The 18,857-nt window shown below is 46.5% G+C and overlaps 1 protein-coding gene across 11 annotated transcripts in view; it reads right to left on the bottom strand.

The window, feature by feature from the left end:
* The window catches only part of PPP2R5C (protein phosphatase 2 regulatory subunit B'gamma), a 119,818-nt gene that overhangs the window by 89,389 nt on the left and 11,572 nt on the right, over positions 1–18,857 (bottom strand). For 2 of the 11 annotated variants that reach the window (XM_034642355.1, XM_034642356.1), the window contains exon 2: positions 16,867–17,029. Coding sequence is in view for 8 of the 11 variants with exons in the window: in XM_034642353.1 (XP_034498244.1) it covers positions 2,495–2,588 (94 nt within the window). In the remaining 3 variants the exon portion in view is untranslated. Of the gene's footprint in view, positions 1–2,494; positions 3,024–16,866; positions 17,030–18,857 lie in introns of those variants that run through there. The other 9 variants (XM_034642351.1, XM_034642352.1, XM_011234203.3 and 6 more) reach the window with 7 other exon arrangements.

Raw genomic sequence — 18,857 nt, 5'->3', positions numbered from 1 at the left:
CCACCCACCCTCAGGGGGCTGTGAACTCCTGAAGCCGGGCCACAGAGCCTGCTTCATGTTGTGAGTTAGGGACCTGCTTGGCATGGCGTGCTAGCGGAACTGACAAATATATGTAAAATGAAGAAACGGAACCCTGGGCACAAAACTGTCACACTCAAGAGGCCAATGAAACAGATGAATGCCGATAAGGCACTGGGAAAGACCCAAGTATAACCCTGTGGTAAAAGGTTCTACAAACTGCCCAAATTTCCATTTTAAAATAAGTCGTTTTGTTTTTGTTTTGTTTTAAAGATACCAAACAGAACTGCCTGGGTTTGGATTCTGGCCGGACCACGTGAGGACTGTGTGACCTTGGATGGTCATTTTCTTTTCTGTGTGAAGACCCCTCCTCCCTAAATGGGAACCACAGTGCACCTGGCGAGGGAGGCAGCCCTCAGCGTCGCCCCCTCCCGGCCGCCGCCTCTCCCCAGCGTCATTACATCAGCACCTGCTCTCCCAGCACCTGTGTCCCTCCTGCACCGGGGGCCCCTGAGTGGGTCTTTCCACAAAACCACTGGCTCTGGGGTGGGGCTGCGCCTCTCAGTCATGGTTACTAACCCTCAGCACTGGACATACACAGGAGAGCGGCTGACTGGGTGTTTAATTGGTCGAGAATCTAAAAACCAGTGTAAGTCAAACCAACCTTGCTCAACTGCGCACCAACGTGCTTGCTCTAAAAACTGCTTAGGAGTAAACAGAGCACTCTTCAAGTTTTGAACTTAGAAATTATTCCCGTTTGAATTAAAAGTGAATTTTAGGTCCCTACAGGTTACCCCCTTTTAAAAACTTAAGTCTCTTTCAGGTTAATACACTCCACTACTTTTTCCTCCATAGTTAGACAGCAAACAACCAGTGACTCAACCAAAGGCAAAAAACCCAACCTACCTATAATAAAGTCTTGGGATAAAAAAAAAAAAAATCAGTGTGGTATAATAGGGCATAAAAGTAAATGATTCCATTTTAGAATAAACTCTTAGCTCAAAAAATGACTAGTGCCTTAAGTGTCTACTAAAATCAGAAAAAAAAGACGAACCAAAATAACCTGGGTTATTCATAAGATATCTTAAAACTATAAAAATATATTTCCTATGTAATAAAATCATCTTATTGCTAAACTAGTCGGTATTTAAGAACTAACTCAAACCTAAACACAGTTACATTTTGCTTTCACCCGTTTGGTTCCTGCCATTAAAGCATCTAAACGCTGTCTGTGGTCAACACTGGCTCTCTCCTGGGCACACACCATAAAACAATGAATGTGTAGCCCAACCTACAAGTTGGTCACCGTGGGTATTAATTTTCAGCAGCTTTATTAAAGAGGGTTTGCAGAGAAAAGCAACACCCATTTTATTCCAGCAGATTGAGTACTCGTATGCTTTATCTTCCCTGGATACACCCTAGGATCTGAAAAATCCTGTCCGGCATTTTAGTCATACGGACTATTAGTCACCTAGAAATATTGCCCCCACCCTTCCTTAACACGGGTCCTTAGAGGAGATTCTGACAGTGACAACTGTTTTGTCAGGGCGTAGCTGTGACATTATACATTTTAAAGTGATCTGATAAAGCCTAACGTCCATTTTCTGTCTCTCTCAATTATGAACAAAAAAATTTTATATAACACATGCTTTAAAATGCCAACTGGGAATAAGCAGACTACTACCCTGATACTTATATTTTAACATAATTATTATTAATTACTATGGTAATTGTGTTTTTCAGCTCAGTTCTGAACCCAAATTTTGTATAAACAACCAGAAGCAAGCGAGACCTATGCACACATTGAAACCTTGTTGCCATTTTAAATCTTAAAGTCAAATGTCAGTACGGAGCCTACTGAAACGCAAACTACTTCCTCCTCTTCCACAACCCGCTCATGTCTCAGAAATGACCCACAAGAGATTTCTGTAGCTCCGAGCTTGAGCACGTTTCTTGTTGAGGCTCCTCGGCAAGAATGAAAACAACCCTTTTAAAGGAAGTTCTCTTCCAATCGTTTCTGCATATTTCCTGACGGCAATTCATCTTCATTACAGAGATGTGCCCCCGATGTTCGCAGCGTCAAGCGACCCAGATGTAACAGAAACTCCGCGGACGGGCAACTTGGCCGGGTGCTGCCGCCCGCCTCTCCTTCCCACCTCCACCCAATACCTTCCCCGGGCAGTGACTTCACATCCTTTGACATCAGCACGGCTCGGAAAGGGGGATGGGAGAGCGAGCAGAAAGCAGAAAAACCAGCTTTGAACTATGCGTGCAAGGCCTCTCTCAAGACTCCGATTCCACGAGTCGTTCGTAAAATGCCAGACCGTGGTGACACAGCCCACCTCCGCGGGCTAAGTGTGCAGCGCAACGGAATGGTTCTGCGAGCAAGGACTTCCTGCTCCTCTTATCTGAAGCACAATAGCCATTTATTAACTAACCACAGAAGGTTCCGATTCGGCGAAACACAATAACTCACCTCGAATGTGGAGAAGGGCCACGGGCTGGAAAGGCCCGTTGGAGTTCGCCGCGTCCACCACCATCCTGCTGCCCGCTTTATTACATGTCCACATCTAGACTCCAGCGGGAAAGGCAATGTACTCCTTAAGGCAAGAAACCAGCCTCCATTTTAGTTTAAAAAAAAAGACAAACTGAAGCTCTCTGCAGCTGGAGGGAACTGGCTGCCCCGTGATGTCAGCAGGCATGGGGCTCGCTGATTGGCCGGAAGCTGCAACTTAAAATGACACTAAAAAAACTGCAAATGGAGAGAGCGCCCTGCTCGGCTGTCAGTGTGTGCGGCCGGCCGGTGCGGCTCCCGGCTCCTGCAGGCTTCGCTCCCCGCTAACTTCCAGCCCGAAAGCCCCTCTCCGAGGGTGCAGGGCCGAGGCCCCACCGCCGGCCTGGGAGTGGCCTTGGGTGCGAGCCACGGAAGACAAGTGTGTGCGAGCCGCAGAACTCCACGGCCGGCGCTCCGGGCCGGCCCCCCAAAGTCAGGGGCACCTCATTCCTGCCTGGCCCGCGGCGGCTCCAGGTTCCAGGTGCTCTAACATCTGAACTGGAGTTAACACGTGGGCAACCCGGTTTCGGGGTGTTTAGGCAAATGGCTATTCAAACATTATGCAATCCCAAGTCACTGGTGTGGACTCGGGCTCAGCCTCTCCTATTGCCGAGTTATGAGCTGATCCTCAAACGTGTTTTTTTTTTTCCTCGAGATCTCGTGTTTTTATTGGAAAAATTCAGTTAAAAAATTACATGGGAAATGAAAGCTTCCTTAAATTGAATCGCTAGAAAGCGCTACAGATAAAAGGCAGTTAAAAGAAAGCTATAAAATGAAATGCAGTGTTCATTTTTGTATCTTAGAGATGGCAACATGTTACTTTTAACTTTACAGAAATTTTAAGTTTAAAATCTCTAAGCTAAAAAGGGATATTTCCCTTACTTTTATGGGGCTAATTTTAAAAGCTATTATTTAGATCTCTGTGTCTTATCTTCAAAAAGAGTTAATGTAAAAAGCTGTTCCAAGGAGACAGACGTTTCTGGAGTATGAGGAGGGGACAAAAGAGATGGTCCCCTAACAGAAGGAAGTATCACTGCTAGCTCCAACTAAAAACAAGCTGCAGGGAAAAAGTCTCTGGCAGGTACAATGGAAAACAAATTCCTCACTTCTTGACACACACAACTAAGTCTGTCCAAACCACATCTCTTTTCCTGTGTTCTCCTACAAGTCCCCTGCGTGAAAAGAACGCCAAAGCCCTCTGCTTCCTAGACCTCCTTCCCAGTAGGAAGAATAGTAAGAATCAGTAAGTGGGGTTAGCAGTTGCACCTGAGGGCTGGCACGCCATACACTTCAAGGAAGGAGTGAACTGCTGCAATTGTCCAGGGGTGTTTAGCAAGGCCCCCTCACTAGCAAGAAGGCAGTTTTTATAATGTGCATCAATATTGATCACAAAAATAATAAGCAAAAGCAAACCAAATCCCACCCGGGCCTCCCTCTTCCCCAGAGCTGAAGGATGCTGCTGGGTTCCAGAGCTAGCCATACAGGAACTTATAACAGGCAATGGTGACCAGTCCTTCGCCACCTGCACGTACTTGGCCTCACACCTGCCTGGCTCTTCTCTAGCTGAACAAAGCTGCCCGTGCTTTCAGCCAGTAATGTGAACTTAAATTCTAGCTGCTGACCCGCTGGGTTTGTCAGATCAAGGGAAGGACGGCTCTCCTAGGATCACCACCACCTTCTCCCCCAGGGCGTGATGCCAGATGAACGCAGATGTGCATGCAAGGAGGAACGAGGTGCCAGGGGCTCAGTAAGGGGTCCAGAGCAGATGCTTCCAGCAGTTCCGTACTTTAAAAAGAGAGAGACCTGTCCTCAAATAATCTGATATTTCACAGCAGACGAGAAGGGGAAATGTGCCTGTCCCAAGACTGTGCTGATGAGCTAAAATGAAGAGATGAGGGGAAAGACTCCTAGGATCTTTACATAAAGTATACAGATTAGGAGTCAACGAACAAGCGAAGAGGTTTCTTGATGTATTTTTCCTAATGATGTCAGATCAAAGGATCTCAACTTTATTAGTGACTTCCCCCCATGCTCTTTTGAAGCCTTGTACATATAAAGTAGCTCTTTAAAGAACTCAAGGACTGTGATGTGGAAATCACTGATGAAACACTCCCTCAACACAAATAAGCAAAGCAACAAATGAGTGATATGGAGAAAGGAGACCACTCGAACAAATATACAGACGGCGGCTCCTGGACTAGAAGGGTAAATACTACAAATATGCTGGTGTGCATTTCCCCCCAAACTGATTTACAGGTTTAAAGCAATTCCAGTCAAAATTTGGTTGGGTCTCTATTTTTCTGACCTTTTTTTTTTTCTTTTCTTGACAAAACGGTTCTAAAGTTCCCCTGGAAAAATAAAAAGCAAGAGAATGAGATTACTTGTGAGGAAGGCTAGTCCTACCCACAGGAAAGCTTGTGAATTCACGCACCAGTGTAATGAGAGCCTAAGAGGCAGGTCAGGCCCACGGGACAAAGCTACAGCCCCTGGAGGGGAAGCGTATGCATCCAATATGCATCCAAGTGCATTTTTACGACAAAGAAAGACTCTTGAGTCAGTGGAAAGGGGAAGATTAGTTAGATAACCGGTTGGCTGTGCGGGGATAAGCCAATTGAAGTCTTCACACCAAAATAAAATCTGAATCTGAGATGAGTTAAATAAAAAACCAAACCCAAATCACCCCCAAACCCCCAAATCCTTACAGCTTTCAGAAGGGAAGTGAGTATCAAGAGAACAGGACGTTTAAAGACAATGGACAAACCCTTAATGAATATTGCTCACATTGAAACATTTACAGAGTTCTGGATGTTCCCGCCGAAACACCAGAGGAAACATAGATGCTATAAATACAAGGAGTTAATTAATAATACACTAGAGCTGATCATCAAAAACGGGGCCTCGATGTTGAAATCTTCAGTTCACAAAAGAACTATAACTGATCAATACTTGTATAAAAAAGCATTTCTCTGCCTATCAGATCAGCAATAATTTCAACAAACGATAGTTACTCGACGCTGGTAAAGGCACGCTGACCCTGCCAGCAAATGTATAAGTTGTTTGGATCCTTTCGGAATTAAAATCATCTGGCAATACGGATCAAGATTCTCTAAGTAACTTTACTCTTGGGAATCTTTTCTAGAAACACAGAAGCAGAGTGAGCATTGCATTTTAATATTTTAAAAATTGTGCTAAAATACACATAACATAAAATTCATCATCTTAACCACTTTTTTAAGTGCACAGCTCAGTGGTATTAAGTACATTTGTATTTTTGGGCAGCTGCTGCCACTGTCCATCCACAGAACTCTCTTCATCCTGCAAAACTGCACCCTGTCCCCATTAAACACTAACTCCTATCTCTCCTCCCCGCCCCCAGGCTCCGGCACCCCACCCCCACCCCGGTCTACTACCAGCTCTGTGGATCTGACCATCCAGGGACCCCATCCATGTGGAATCAGGCAGGCTTTGTCCCGGGACTGGCTTCCTTCCCGCGGTGGAACGTCCTCGAGGTCTGTCCTGTCCTAGCAGGTGTCAGCATCTCCTTCCTTTGTAAGGCTGAATAATATTCCATGGTGTGCACAGACCACGTGCTGTCCCATTCATCCACAGATGGCCGCGCGGGCTGCCTCTGCCTCCGGGCTACTGCGAATAAAGCCGCGATAACACGGGTGTGCCAGTGTCTATTTTCAGTCCCTCCTTCCAGCTCCTTGGGGTGCACCCCCAGAAGTGGAATCGCTGGGACATATGGCGTTTCTATGTTTAGCTCTCGGAGGAACCACCGCGCTGTTTCCCTCAGCGGCAGCGGCATTTTGCACTCCCACCAACAGTGCACAGGGCTCCAAGTTCTCCACATCCTCGCCAACACTGGTTGTTTTCTGTTTTTTCCCTTTGATAGTAGCCACCCTAGCGGATGTGAAGTAGTATTTCGCTCTGATTTTATCATTTTCCTAACAATTTCTGACGTTGATCGTGTTTTCTTGTGCTTACTGGCCGTGTGTGTCTTCTTTGGAGAAATGGCTCTTCAAGTCCTTAGCCCATTTTTGAATCTGGTTTTCTTGTCATTCAGTTGCAGGAGTTCTTCATAAATTCTGGATATTAATCTCTTCTCAGATAAAGGACTCCTATTTCCTCCATTCTCCAGACTGCCTTTTTACCTCGCTGACTGTGTTTCTGATGACAGAAATTTTAAGTTTTGATGTCATCCAACTTAACTATTTTTATTTCTGTTGCCTGCGCTTTTGGTGTCATTTCAAAGAATCAATAGCAGATTCAGTGTCATGAAGCTTTTCCTCTAACGACTTGTCTTTGATCCACTTTGAGTTACTTTTTTTAAAAAAAGATTTTATTGGGGCGCCTGGGTGGCACAGCGGTTGGGCGTCTGCCTTCGGCTCAGGGCGTGATCCCGGTGTTATGGAATCGAGCCCCACATCAGGCTCCTCCACTATGAGCCTGCTTCTTCCTCTCCCACTCCCCCTGCTTGTGTTCCCTCTCTCGCTGGCTGTCTCTATCTCTGTCGAATAAATAAATAAAATCTTTAAAAAAAAAAAAGATTTTATTTATTTGAGAGAGAGAGAGACAGTGTGAGTGGGGGGAGGGGCAGGNGCTGGCTGTCTCTATCTCTGTCGAATAAATAAATAAAATCTTTAAAAAAAAAAAAAGATTTTATTTATTTGAGAGAGAGAGAGACAGTGTGAGTGGGGGGAGGGGCAGAAGGAGAGGGAGAGAGAATCTCAGGCAGACTCTGTGCTAAGTGTGGAGCCTGATGTGGGGCTCCATCCTACGACCCCGAGATCACCACCTGAGTTGAAACCAAGAATCTGATGCTCAACCAACTGAGCCACCCAGTGCCCCTTTTTGTGTATGGTGCCCCTTTTTGTGTATGGTGTGAGGTAGGGGTCCAACTTCATACTTCTGCATGCAGACATCCGGCTCTTCTAGGGCCATTTGTTCAAAAGGCTGTCCTTCCCCCACATTGAGTGGGTGGCACCCTTGTTTATTTCCGCGCTCTGCAGTCTACTCTGTACTGGTCTATATGCCTGTCTTTATGCCGGTACCACACGGTTTTGATTACTGTGGCTTTGCAGGAAGTTTTAAAATCAGGAAATTGAAGACCTCCAAGTGTGATGTTCTTTTCCAAGACTGCTTTGGACATCTGGGGTCCCTGGAGAGTCCACGTGAATTTTAGGTGGATTTTTCCGTTTCTGGAAGAAAACACTGTTAGGATTTTGATAAGGATCGTGCTGAATGCGTAGACCTCTTTGGGCAGTACTGACATCGTGGCAGCATTATCTTCCAGTCCATGGACACAGAGGTCTGTCCAGTGACTGGTGTTGTCTTCAGCGTCTTGAAGCAGTGTTTCGTATTTCAGTGTACAAGTCTTTCACCTCCTTGGTTAATTCCTAATAATTTTTTTTCTAGAACATCACATTTTTATGATTCTAAAATACTAGAAACCACTTAAATGTCAAAGGGATTATCCCACACGTGAAATATTACACATCCATCAAAAATCTTTATAAGTATATAAAACGAAAATAACTAGAAAGGGCAGTGTGTAAGTTTTCAGAAACAGTGCGATCATAAAAAGAAACACTCCCCAAATATCAACTGTTGAGTGTTATGGTAATGGGTGGTTTTTCTTCCTGAAACTTCTGTATCTTTTTCAGTACTGCTAAAATAAGCACATAATACTTTGATAAAAATGACAAGTAACAGTTTTTAAAAAGACACATACATGATGTTACCATAGGGAGGAACCCTCAACGAACGCGACCTCTTGGGTGTAGGTGACAAACTGAGAACCGGCTCTGATGGGAAGTATGACCCCCAAGGTTTGTTCATTGTGATGCATCCATGAGCTCATGCAGGTAAAAACACACAAACAAAAACTGGCCTAAATCGGGCAAGACAAATTGAACCAAGAAACTAGAGGATGTGGACTCCCTGTCTCGAAGAATTGGTCAGGGACTAGTTTTTACCACCATATCTTCCACCTTTGCTGTGACTCTGGATCCTCACTTAAGCTACCAGGGTTCCACTGGTCCCCGGAGCACCGTCTTCACTGATGGCATAAGCCCTCAGCGGTGCTCCCAGAAAAGGCTCCTACCGCAGCCACACCCTGTCTCTGGGCTGCAAGTTTCTGCCACCGTGCATTACCCCGGGGATGGTTCTTCTCACCTGGAGCAGGGGGTCTATGTGACCTTCCATCTCCTCAGTTGTGAGGAGGCGCAATGTCACGGATGGAGGGTACTACCCTGCTGGGCTGAAGTGCGGAGCTTGGGAGGGGCTCCAGCATTACAGGTGTCATGCTGAGAGTGGACACTGCAGCACTCCAAGAGCATGGCCTCTACCAACAGTGCTTCGGAAAGATCCCCAGGCTGCAGTGGGATCCCTGCTTAGACTACCCACCCCCAGCCCTCCTACTCCCAGCCCCCCAGACGGTGGCTGGCACACAGCAGATGCACCACTCAACATACTGAATGATGGATGAATCAAGCAGTAACACCGCTTCTGACCCTCCCAAACCCTCTGACTACTCTGTAAACCTCTTCCCTACAGCACATAACTACGAGGGCCGGGCCGCCTAGTTGCCTGGACAGTAATACGCCCCATCCCCTGGGTGCACAACCAGTCTGGCCTCCTGCTGTGCCCTCAGTTACCCCTTGTGACGGGCCAACCTGCCCTTCATGACAGCCTCACAACTGGGCTCCTGACTCTCCCACGATAAGCTGGCTCCTCTCCCTTCCTTCCTGCTGCTGCAGCCGCACCACGAAGGGCCTGAGCTAATGCTGACGGAGGAAAGGCACCTTTCTGGGCTCAGGGCGGTGTGCCTTCCAGAACAGAAGGTGGGCAAACAGCCCCCCCCACCCCCAATCAAAGATGCAAATGCAAGGGTCTCCGTGCTGCACTAAAGTGAAGACTTACAAAGGAATTACTCTATTCTCTGGTCCCTCTGTCACTTCGTTTTGGTCTTTATTTAAAAGCAAACTGCCTGTAAATACATTCCACTGATTTTACTTCTGATTTAGCATTTCTGAATAAAACTTTCTAGTTTTCATTTCTAAATTTAGCTCAAGGTTTTATTTTTCACCTCCCAGGCAATTTTGTCGGCAAATTAAATATGCTCATATTTTAGTGAAGAAGTTTTCTAGTTCCTTTCGTTAAAAGAACGTTGTTTTTGAACCTAGAGAACCATGGTGTCGTCAGAGCAAAGCACGGCTGTTGTGTTGGCCGGCACTGTTTTTTTTTTTTTTTGAACTGGAAACTATACAAGCAGGGATGATGTACGTTTTGTTGGGTAAGAGAACTAACCTAAAATGTTTGGCTTCACTTAGAGTTTAAAATAGACTTTTTCCTGAGGCAGATCAAAGATACCTAGCATTCAGCTGTGTTCACGGGTCGCCAGGGAACTTCTGCTTGCCAAAAGCAAGGACAAAGGGACGGGCGCCTGTTGCCCTGTCGATCTGAGAGAGTCCTGAGAGTAGGAAGCGTGGCCTGGCTGGTCCCCAGGGAAGGCCAGCGGGGGTAAGTGGAGTAGAGCAGGAAAAACTTACCCCCAGCTGTCGTTCTCCCCACAGAGCAAGTGCTCACCACCCTTCCTCGGTCCGGGAAGGCAGGACGCCCACACAAGGTGTACCTAGTACACCTGACATATCCAGGTGCTCTCACGTCAGCTACTACGAACAGTCCTCCTTCTACACAGAAGAACCGGAGGAGGGGCAGTGGTGAGCCTGGCCTGGTTCCAGTTCTCCGGGAACGGAAGGAGCAGGAAGAGGGCTGGAAGGGCTTCCCATTCCTCCCGTAGAGTGTGTCTCCTGCATCCTTGGCAGATGCTGGACTGGGCACCAAAACAGACATGCAAACAGCCCCGGCCTTGGTGACACATCCTGCAAGAGCAATGCGTGCGGTGCGTTCTGCAGCCTGAGTGTCAGCGCCAGGTGGAGGAATACACACACGGTGGTCTAGCCACACGCTGGAGTATTACTCAGCCTTAAAAAGGAAGAAATCCTGTCGCCGGCTACAACGGATGATCCTTGGGGACGTGATGCTGAGAGAGAAGAGGGAGCCAGCAGGACACATTCCGGAAGATTCCGCTTTCTGGAGGAGTTGAAATCACAGAGACAGAAAGGAAAATGGCAGTTGTGGGGCAGGGGGAGGGTGAGGGGAGGCATTGTGTACCAGGGGCAGGGTTGGGTTGGGGACGACGAACAGACAGTGGTGATGGGTGCACAGAACCATGAAGGTACTTAACGCTGCTGAAATGGACAAATACTACATGCGATGTGTATTTTACGACAATTAGAAAAACAGATGAGGCAGGCTGGAGCCGGGGTGGTTCAGGACACACAGGCAGGGCAGAGGCAGCCAGGCATGGTGGCGGCCTCTGGGGGAGGCAGTGTGGAGAAAAGCCGGGTGTCTAGGGCCGCGAGGCGCTGGACAGAGGATGGGGCCACCCAAGGCACGGTGTGGTGCGCGGTCGCGAGTGGGACGTGAAGTGCAGTGAAAAATCGAGGTGAGGTGTGGGGAGGGCCTGAGCCAAACGTTAAATGTGAGACTACAGCTGGGAGACGGGAGGCAGACTCCCATTTTCTGCCCCGAGGTGGCTGGCAGAGGCCTGAGACTGACTGTCTGTTGTAGTAAAAGCCACATCTGTGGCCCCAGGAGAGCAGACAGGACAGTGTCCCAGAAGGCTGGGCTGGCTGACATGGCACCGGCTCTCGGTCATGCACACCGGGGGCCCCGGTGGCACCTCTGCTGTCCAGCTGCTGACAGAATGGAACCAAGAGGAGCCTGAGTTGGAAAAGTGCGGTGGATCTGGGTCTGTTGGCTCCCTGAGCGCAGGGGCCACCTCTGGTCATTGTCATTGTCCTGGCCACCTCCCCCTGCTCTAGACAACCCAGATGGTCAGTAAGTACTTGCTGTGAACAGGCACCTGCCTCACCAAGCCTGGGGACCTTTCCTCTGTTACCCGGGGCAGCCAGGAGCAGACGCAGAAATCCAACCGCAGGGCAGAAGACAGGACTGATGAGAGCGGTTTCTCGGCCCACCAGAACTAGGGCAGGCACTCTGGCAACTTCCCACACTGCATTGTTATAATTCTGCAACTAATGGCAAAGAGACAAAGCTCCTCTCAATACATGCACAGGTCATCTTTAGGCAGTAAAATGACCCACTTGTACGGCCAAACTGCCAACAGTATGAGAAAATGAATTGCTTTGGATGAGATTGAAGTATTGCACTTTCACAAAACCTGGGCCGCCTAAATTCTCCCAAAAATAACGTAACAACTTCTTTCACACAAGCCCAAATGCTTAGCAACTCCAACTTTCCTGCCCCAAGGTCTCCAGGTAATTGCCGTTAAGTCCTAGTTGCTCCTTTATGACCTGACTTCTCCCAGGCTCTTCCTTCCCACAAGAACGGCCCCAAGAAACAAACTGTGTGCGGCACGTCACCCAAGACATCTCCCTCCGTTTAGCATCAAACACTCCCACCTCCCAGACCAAAACATGGTAAACGAAGGGACTGATTCAGGGAAATCTTTGAATGAAAAGACTACATTCAGCCTCACTGTTAAATGAATAAAAATAGGAAATGCTAGTTTCCATTTAACAGATGACTCAGATTTTAAATGACCCCAGTATGGAAAAGGTGCGATAGGACGGGCATCTCCTCCGGTCCAGGCAGAGCAAGTCTGCTGCCACCTCCCGGGAGAGCGTCTGGGCGGTCTCTATAAAGGGATTTTGAAAACACACAGGCTTTGGTCCAGTACTTCCTTTCTCTGAGTTCAGCTTAAGAAAAGGTTCAAAGACATGAACAATGATGAAAGATTTACATTACAGCACAATCTATAATGGTTGAAAACCGAGGATCACCACACAATGGAATAATACAGTTGTTTAAAGACTCCTGCCTCTTTCATTAAAGTCAGGAGCAAGACAAACATGCCCACTTGCACCACCACCTATAACATCTTACTGGAACTTTCAGCCAATTCAGGGGGAAGACACAGTAGGTATAAGAATTAGGAACAAAGACACGAGGTTATCTTTACGTGAAGATCTAACTAGATACCGGGGACATCCCAAAGAATCAACTGAAAAACTACTGTGTAAGATAATTCCATAAGAAAGCAGGATGGGCAAGCAAGACACGGAAATCAATAGCCTTCATGTAAATAACTATTTAGAAGATACAATAGCAACAATAATAGAATAGCTAAGGCATAAAACTTAATAATAATTGTACAAAACCTACATGATGGATTCTCTAAAAACACCCCAAAGGGAATGAAAGTGGCCTGCACAGAACACTCTCTGAGGCCAGAGGACACACACATTCTAAAGATGCCAATCCTTCCTGGACATTTAAAAAATGTGATGGGATCCTGATAAAAACACAACCGCTTTTCCTGCAATGAAATGAGCCGGTTCAAAGTTCCTACTGTTGGTAATAATATCAGTATTATTGTTGTTAATTATTTTAATAGGATATAGCAATAACTACGTCAATGATGTTCGAAACCGAGATTTTCAGCGTAAAAGATATAAACCTGAAGATTCAAGAAACACGTGAAAACACCATCATGTTACGGTCGAACTGAAAACATCAGTACGAATGCATAACTAATGCGTATTCCACCTCCCTCCATTGACAGCCCCTGAAAGCAACACCAGTCCAAGAGCAACAAGCACCCCAGTACCCAGATTCTGGTCTCCAAAGTCAATCCCCGCTGGAAGGAATCAGGGCTCTTGGAAAATGGCCGACTCCAAGTCTGGGGCAAAGAACGTACAAAATGAGGCTGGGGGAACATCTTACTGTGTCAGAAATCAAGGAGTCAAAAATAAATGTGTCCATGTACAAAAGATACACAGGTGTTAGCCCAAAGAATACCGAGTGGTTAAAATCATGCATCTACAACATCAGAAAGAATAATGATTTTAGTAGGTTGAAGCACACTGAAATCAAATCAAAATACCGAAGTCCATAATGATATTCAAAAAAAAGAAAACCAGAAAAATCTTTAATTCTCACCATTCGAGGGAAAGTGTAACCAAAAGGCAGAGCTTTAAGCCCATCCTGACTTTCAGTAGGAACTATATGTCAAGATAACCAAATGTCTCCAGTTGGTAAGAAACAGCTCTGCTGTCAAAAGAACACCAGGTTCAATGTTCTCTCTAGTGACACTGCTGACTCAAGCAAGGGCTGTCACGTGGATACACATCATTAGCAAAGAGCTGGTGGGGAACAGACCAGCAGGGTGCCAAAATGTACCTTGCAGGTCGCCACCAGTACCTCTGGACAGCACAGCTGCAGAGTGAGGTGTCAGGGTCCGACGGAGACATTAATCCATCATCGCCCTAACAGTCCCCAGATTGAATGGATATCCTGCACTAACTAATGTCTCCTGGCTCATACAACATCACGTCTAATGTACTCCATCCAAAAAAACGGTTTCTATTTACCAGAACTACAGGGGAAAAGTGGGATATTTTACAGGACAACTGGCCTGACTAATTTAAGAAGTCATAATAAACTCGTGCTCTGATTTACGACACTCCCAGACTGCTAGTGACCCAGGTATCTTGCAGAAGCAGCAAAAATAAATCCCTATAGAAGAAGGTACTTTCGTTTTAGGTTTTAACTTATTTTAAATAGTTGAATACGATGACCAGCATACACTAGAAAATAGTCAGGTACTCAAGGAACTAAGACTTCACGAACAAACTCTGATAACGATGATCACATCGTCTGACACAGACCGCGAAGCAGCTGTCCTTACTGCACCCACAGAAACGGCAAGTGTGATCCGAGAACAGGAAAATATGAAAAACTCATACTGCGGATTAAAAATGTAAATTCTGTAAATGAAAAAGGATATCTGAGATTAAAAGCTCAACAAAGGGAGTTCAGCACATACTATCAGCCCCGAAGATTCTCAGCAAGATAACAGGAGTGAAACATGGTGTTTAGAGATTCTGATAGCAACTCAGCAAGGTAATTTTATGTCTGCTGGCTACAATAACATAAAAAGGCTGCATTTTATATTTCATTTGTACAGTTATTTACTTTCACTGTGTTTTATGAAGATATACCTTCCACAGAGGGTTGAAAATTAAGAAAAAGAAAACTGGTCCTTCATCAGACATAATGCGAGGCCCTCTCATCGAGAATACCGCATGGGAGGTCACAAAAAGTGTGAAAAATACAGGTGAGGATTAAAAAGACAGACAGTAAATGAAAAAGTCCAGTATGTGTTTGTTGAAAGCCAGAGAGAAGAGAGACGAGTGTAGAAGACAGAACGGCTGGGAACCTTCCGGCCCCGAGGAAGGGTAATGACCTGTGGACGCACAACGGATCCCAAACACGACCGATGATAAAGAAGCCCACGTGTGGACACCCGGCAGCGGAGCGCCTGAAAAATCAACGTGACAGACAAAAATCAGAGCAGTGGGCAGAATCGGTCTCTTCAGAGACTGACTTTGCTTTCCCGACACTAATGGGAGTCGAAGGCGATGGAATGCTTATCTTGGTGGTTCTGAAGGAAAATAACTCCACCTGCAACTCAACCCTCAGGGAACATCTTTCAAGAATGAGGGCGGAATACAGATATTTTCTAGATAAAAAAACCAAAGAATTTGCCACCTCTAGACTCTCATTAAAGAAAATTCTACACGACGCACTGAAACAGAAGGAAAGCGATCCCAGGAGGAAAGCTGGAGATGCAGGCAGGAATGAAGAACAAAGTAATAAATAAGTGGGTAAATCCAAATCTCCAACAGAATACAACAAAAACACTGCTGTGGAGGAGTTTTAAGGACTGGAAGAAGAAGTCAAAGATCCAGCAGTGGAGGGTCTCAGAAGACCGCAATAGCAGCCCTGGGTTTTTTTTTTTTTTTTTTTAAATTATTGGACTTCAAGGCTTACAGAAAAATTGAATGTGAACTACAGAGTTTCCATATCACCGGCCACCTGTTTCCCACTGTTAACGTTCTGCATTCGTGTGGGTGCATTTGTTACAACTGATGAGCCAATACTGACAACATCATTATTAACTAAATACCATCGTTTCTCCAAGACGGTTTGTTCTTCGTGTTGTATACTCTATGGGGTTTGACAAATGCAAGATTGCATGTATTCACTGTCCCGGTATCGTACAGGATAGGTCCACTGTCTTGAAAATCTCCTACGCTCCATCTAGTCATCCCTCCCCAACATGAGTTAGTATGCATATTACCTACGACAAAGCAAATCCAAATATAAGCCAGATTCATGCTCTGTAAGCTGCAGGGACAGCCTGGATTCCTAGCAGAGAGGGGCAGGAAGTGCATCTGTGAATCTATAAATTCCTCCCTCCCTCCCTCCATCCCTTCCTTCCTCTGTCCTTCCCTCCATCCCTCCCCCTGCCTGGCACGCCTGCACTGAGCCCTTGCTATCCGCCCTGCAGCGTGCAAGGCACTGGAACACACCTGTAAAGATGATGCACTTCCTGCTCTGGGTTCATACATCTTGTGAAAGACCCACTGTTAGGAACTGGAGGTACGAGAAACGCCGGATGTCTTATTACGTCAGTCTTATACTTCAGTAAATATAAAGGTTTTCAGAGGTTCACGTTTGACTTTGGGGTCCTTACCCTACGTTCCTTGATTTTATGTACTTCAGCCTCAGCATCTCCTAGGGGAGTACTTACAGGGATTGAACACCACCAGATGGAAAGAGGTGACTGTGCCATTTTGGGGGAAATTCAAAGCAAAGGGCACCCTTCCCTAACTAATGTCAAATAGGAAACCCCTGGGCAGCGTAAGCCCCAAATGAGTCATAAGGAGAAAGTCCACAAAGGACTAAGATTACAGTTCTCACCTCTACAATACCAGGAAAGCAAAGAGGCTCTACCGTGGTTTTAAAACCTACTTCCTTGCATGGCTCCTTTCTGAATCCAGAGCTCACAGGTGACAAGTGCAAGAGGACAATCACTTGAAGGGAACACCAACTAGCCTGGTTACGATTCACAGAAAGAGATTTAAAGTCTTTCCTCTGGCTTTTCTAGTGTGTTACACAGAACACAATCGTGATTACATTTTTATCTCAAACAGCTCTGGAATCTGAAATATCAGTTGGGTAAATCAGTTAGTGGCATTTAATTGAGAAAACAAAACAACAAAACAAACCTCAGTAACGAGACCTGAACAGAAAACACAAACACAGCAGAGGCAGAAGCAGCCGGCAATTACCCGACGTGACTCCTTCTCCCTAAGCGGGCACACTCGGACTTTTAAAAGACAAATAATACAAGTTACCTTTTAAAGACGGTAGTTTTTGAAGCTCTCTGTTATTGCTGGCGTTAAACCTGGAGGAATTTTGCCGCTTCTCTTTCTTCACTATGGGCTGAGGGACTGGCACTTTTATTTTGTTAGACACTGTCGATGGGGTGGCAGCTAGGCTGTTTTTCCTGCTGGAAATCTGTTTCCAAAATAAAAACAGAAACACATGCATACCTCAAACGGTTGTATTTTACAGCACAGTTAGAATCTGGAAAATATGCACAAGTCTTGATCAGGGACAGCCCCCTCCACTCTGCCATAAACACTATTCCTTAAAGTGGCTGGAGTCTGAGCGACACCCCACCTCTAGAAATGCCGGATTTCGAGGTGTTCACGGATAGACCTTATTACTCACATCTTCCTTCAAACTTTTTACTTCTAAACTTTTCCCACATAGGCTGATGTATATATAGGCTGATGATAATGACCCTCCAAAGATGTTCATGTCCGAATTCCTGGAACCTGTGAATATGCTACCTTACTTGGCAAAAGGGACTTTGTTTTTTTTTTTTTTTTAAAGATTTTTTATTTATTTATTCGACAGAGATAGAGACAGCCAGCGAGAGAGGGAACACAAGCAGGGGGAGTGGGAGAGGAAGAAGCAGGCTCATAGCAGAGGAGCCTGACGTGGGGCTCGATCCCATAACGCCGGGATCACGCCCTGAGCCGAAGGCAGACGCTTAACCGCTCTGCCACCCAGGCGCCCCTGCAAAAGGGACTTTGGAACGGTGATGAGGTAGGGATCCCGGAGTGTCAGGACGGGCCCCATGTAATCACAGTTTTCGACAAGACAAGACGAGGCAACACAGAAGCAGATGACAAAGCAGAGGTGAGAGCCTCAGGGAGACTGCAAGAAGTCAGAGGAAGGGGCCATGAGCCAAGAACTGCTGGAGGCCTCTAGAAGCTGGAAGAGGCCTGGAAATGGATTCTCCTCCAGGGCTTCCAGAAAGAACTAGCCATGCTGACATCCAGATTTCGGCCCCATTTCAGACTTCTGACCTCTGGGACTGTAAGATAATCAGTCTGTGGTCAGTTGCACAGCAGCCACAGGGATCTCACAGAGCGGACACCTTGCTGCTTCTCGCCTGTACACCACTCGGCCCTCGGCAATCAGTAGGAGAAACAGAAAAGTGCTTGTCCCTCAGGCCTCAGGGAATGCTCTTCTTTCTAGCCTCCCCCTCTTTGCATCCATCTCCAGATTTAGTGCTCAACTCTGCACCGTGCTGCAATACCTCGGTTGTCCGAGGACACATGGCTGACTCGAGAGGGGAGAAGGATTTGGGCAAACACCCAAGCAGAGGTGGGTGGGCGTTGAGGGCACGTGCAGCAGATACCCGTACAGGCCCACGGGGGCAAGGGCGCCCAGCGAGCGTCAACTTAGCATCGACCGTCAAGATTCTTTGTGCAAACTGCTCAGTCCTCCCATACCTCCAGTCCACCGAAAGGAACAGAGTTCACATGTGCATGTGCGCTTCTGAAAAGCCTACCAAGCTCATCCTAGAAACACAAACCTACCAAGTCTCTTCCAATCACACTGAGCTAGGAGAGCAGACACACCAACTGAAATCCCCAACTATTTGTTCTTCTCCTTGAGTAGAATTTTTAACTAAGAAGTCAGAGCAGCTTTATTTTTAAATAAGGTGCTTAGGAATACTTGGGAAGAGTTTGCAGGACGCCCGCATGCAGACAGGAGTCTGAACTGGGTGCGAGGGCCTGGGCTCCCCTCCCTCCCACAGTTGGCAGCTTCTTCCCTGAAAGGATTTTCCCAGATGTTGTCCTTAACATCTGTCATTCTTTCTCTCTAATCGTGAATGCTGGGTCTTCTTCCTTAAAAACCCCACCCATACCTCTCCTCCTCCCCAGAATTCCCCAGAAGCCCGTTCTCACTCCCCAGGCACACACAGGTCTTCCCAGGCCATGTAGCTGTTCTACATGTTCAGTTATATACACGTGTCTAGAAAAGTCGA

The sequence above is a fragment of the Ailuropoda melanoleuca genome, chromosome 14 (genome assembly GCF_002007445.2).
Source record: "Ailuropoda melanoleuca isolate Jingjing chromosome 14, ASM200744v2, whole genome shotgun sequence".
In the NCBI taxonomy this organism is placed as follows: Eukaryota; Metazoa; Chordata; class Mammalia; order Carnivora; family Ursidae; genus Ailuropoda; species Ailuropoda melanoleuca.
This window is presented reverse-complemented; position numbering and strand designations above follow the sequence as displayed.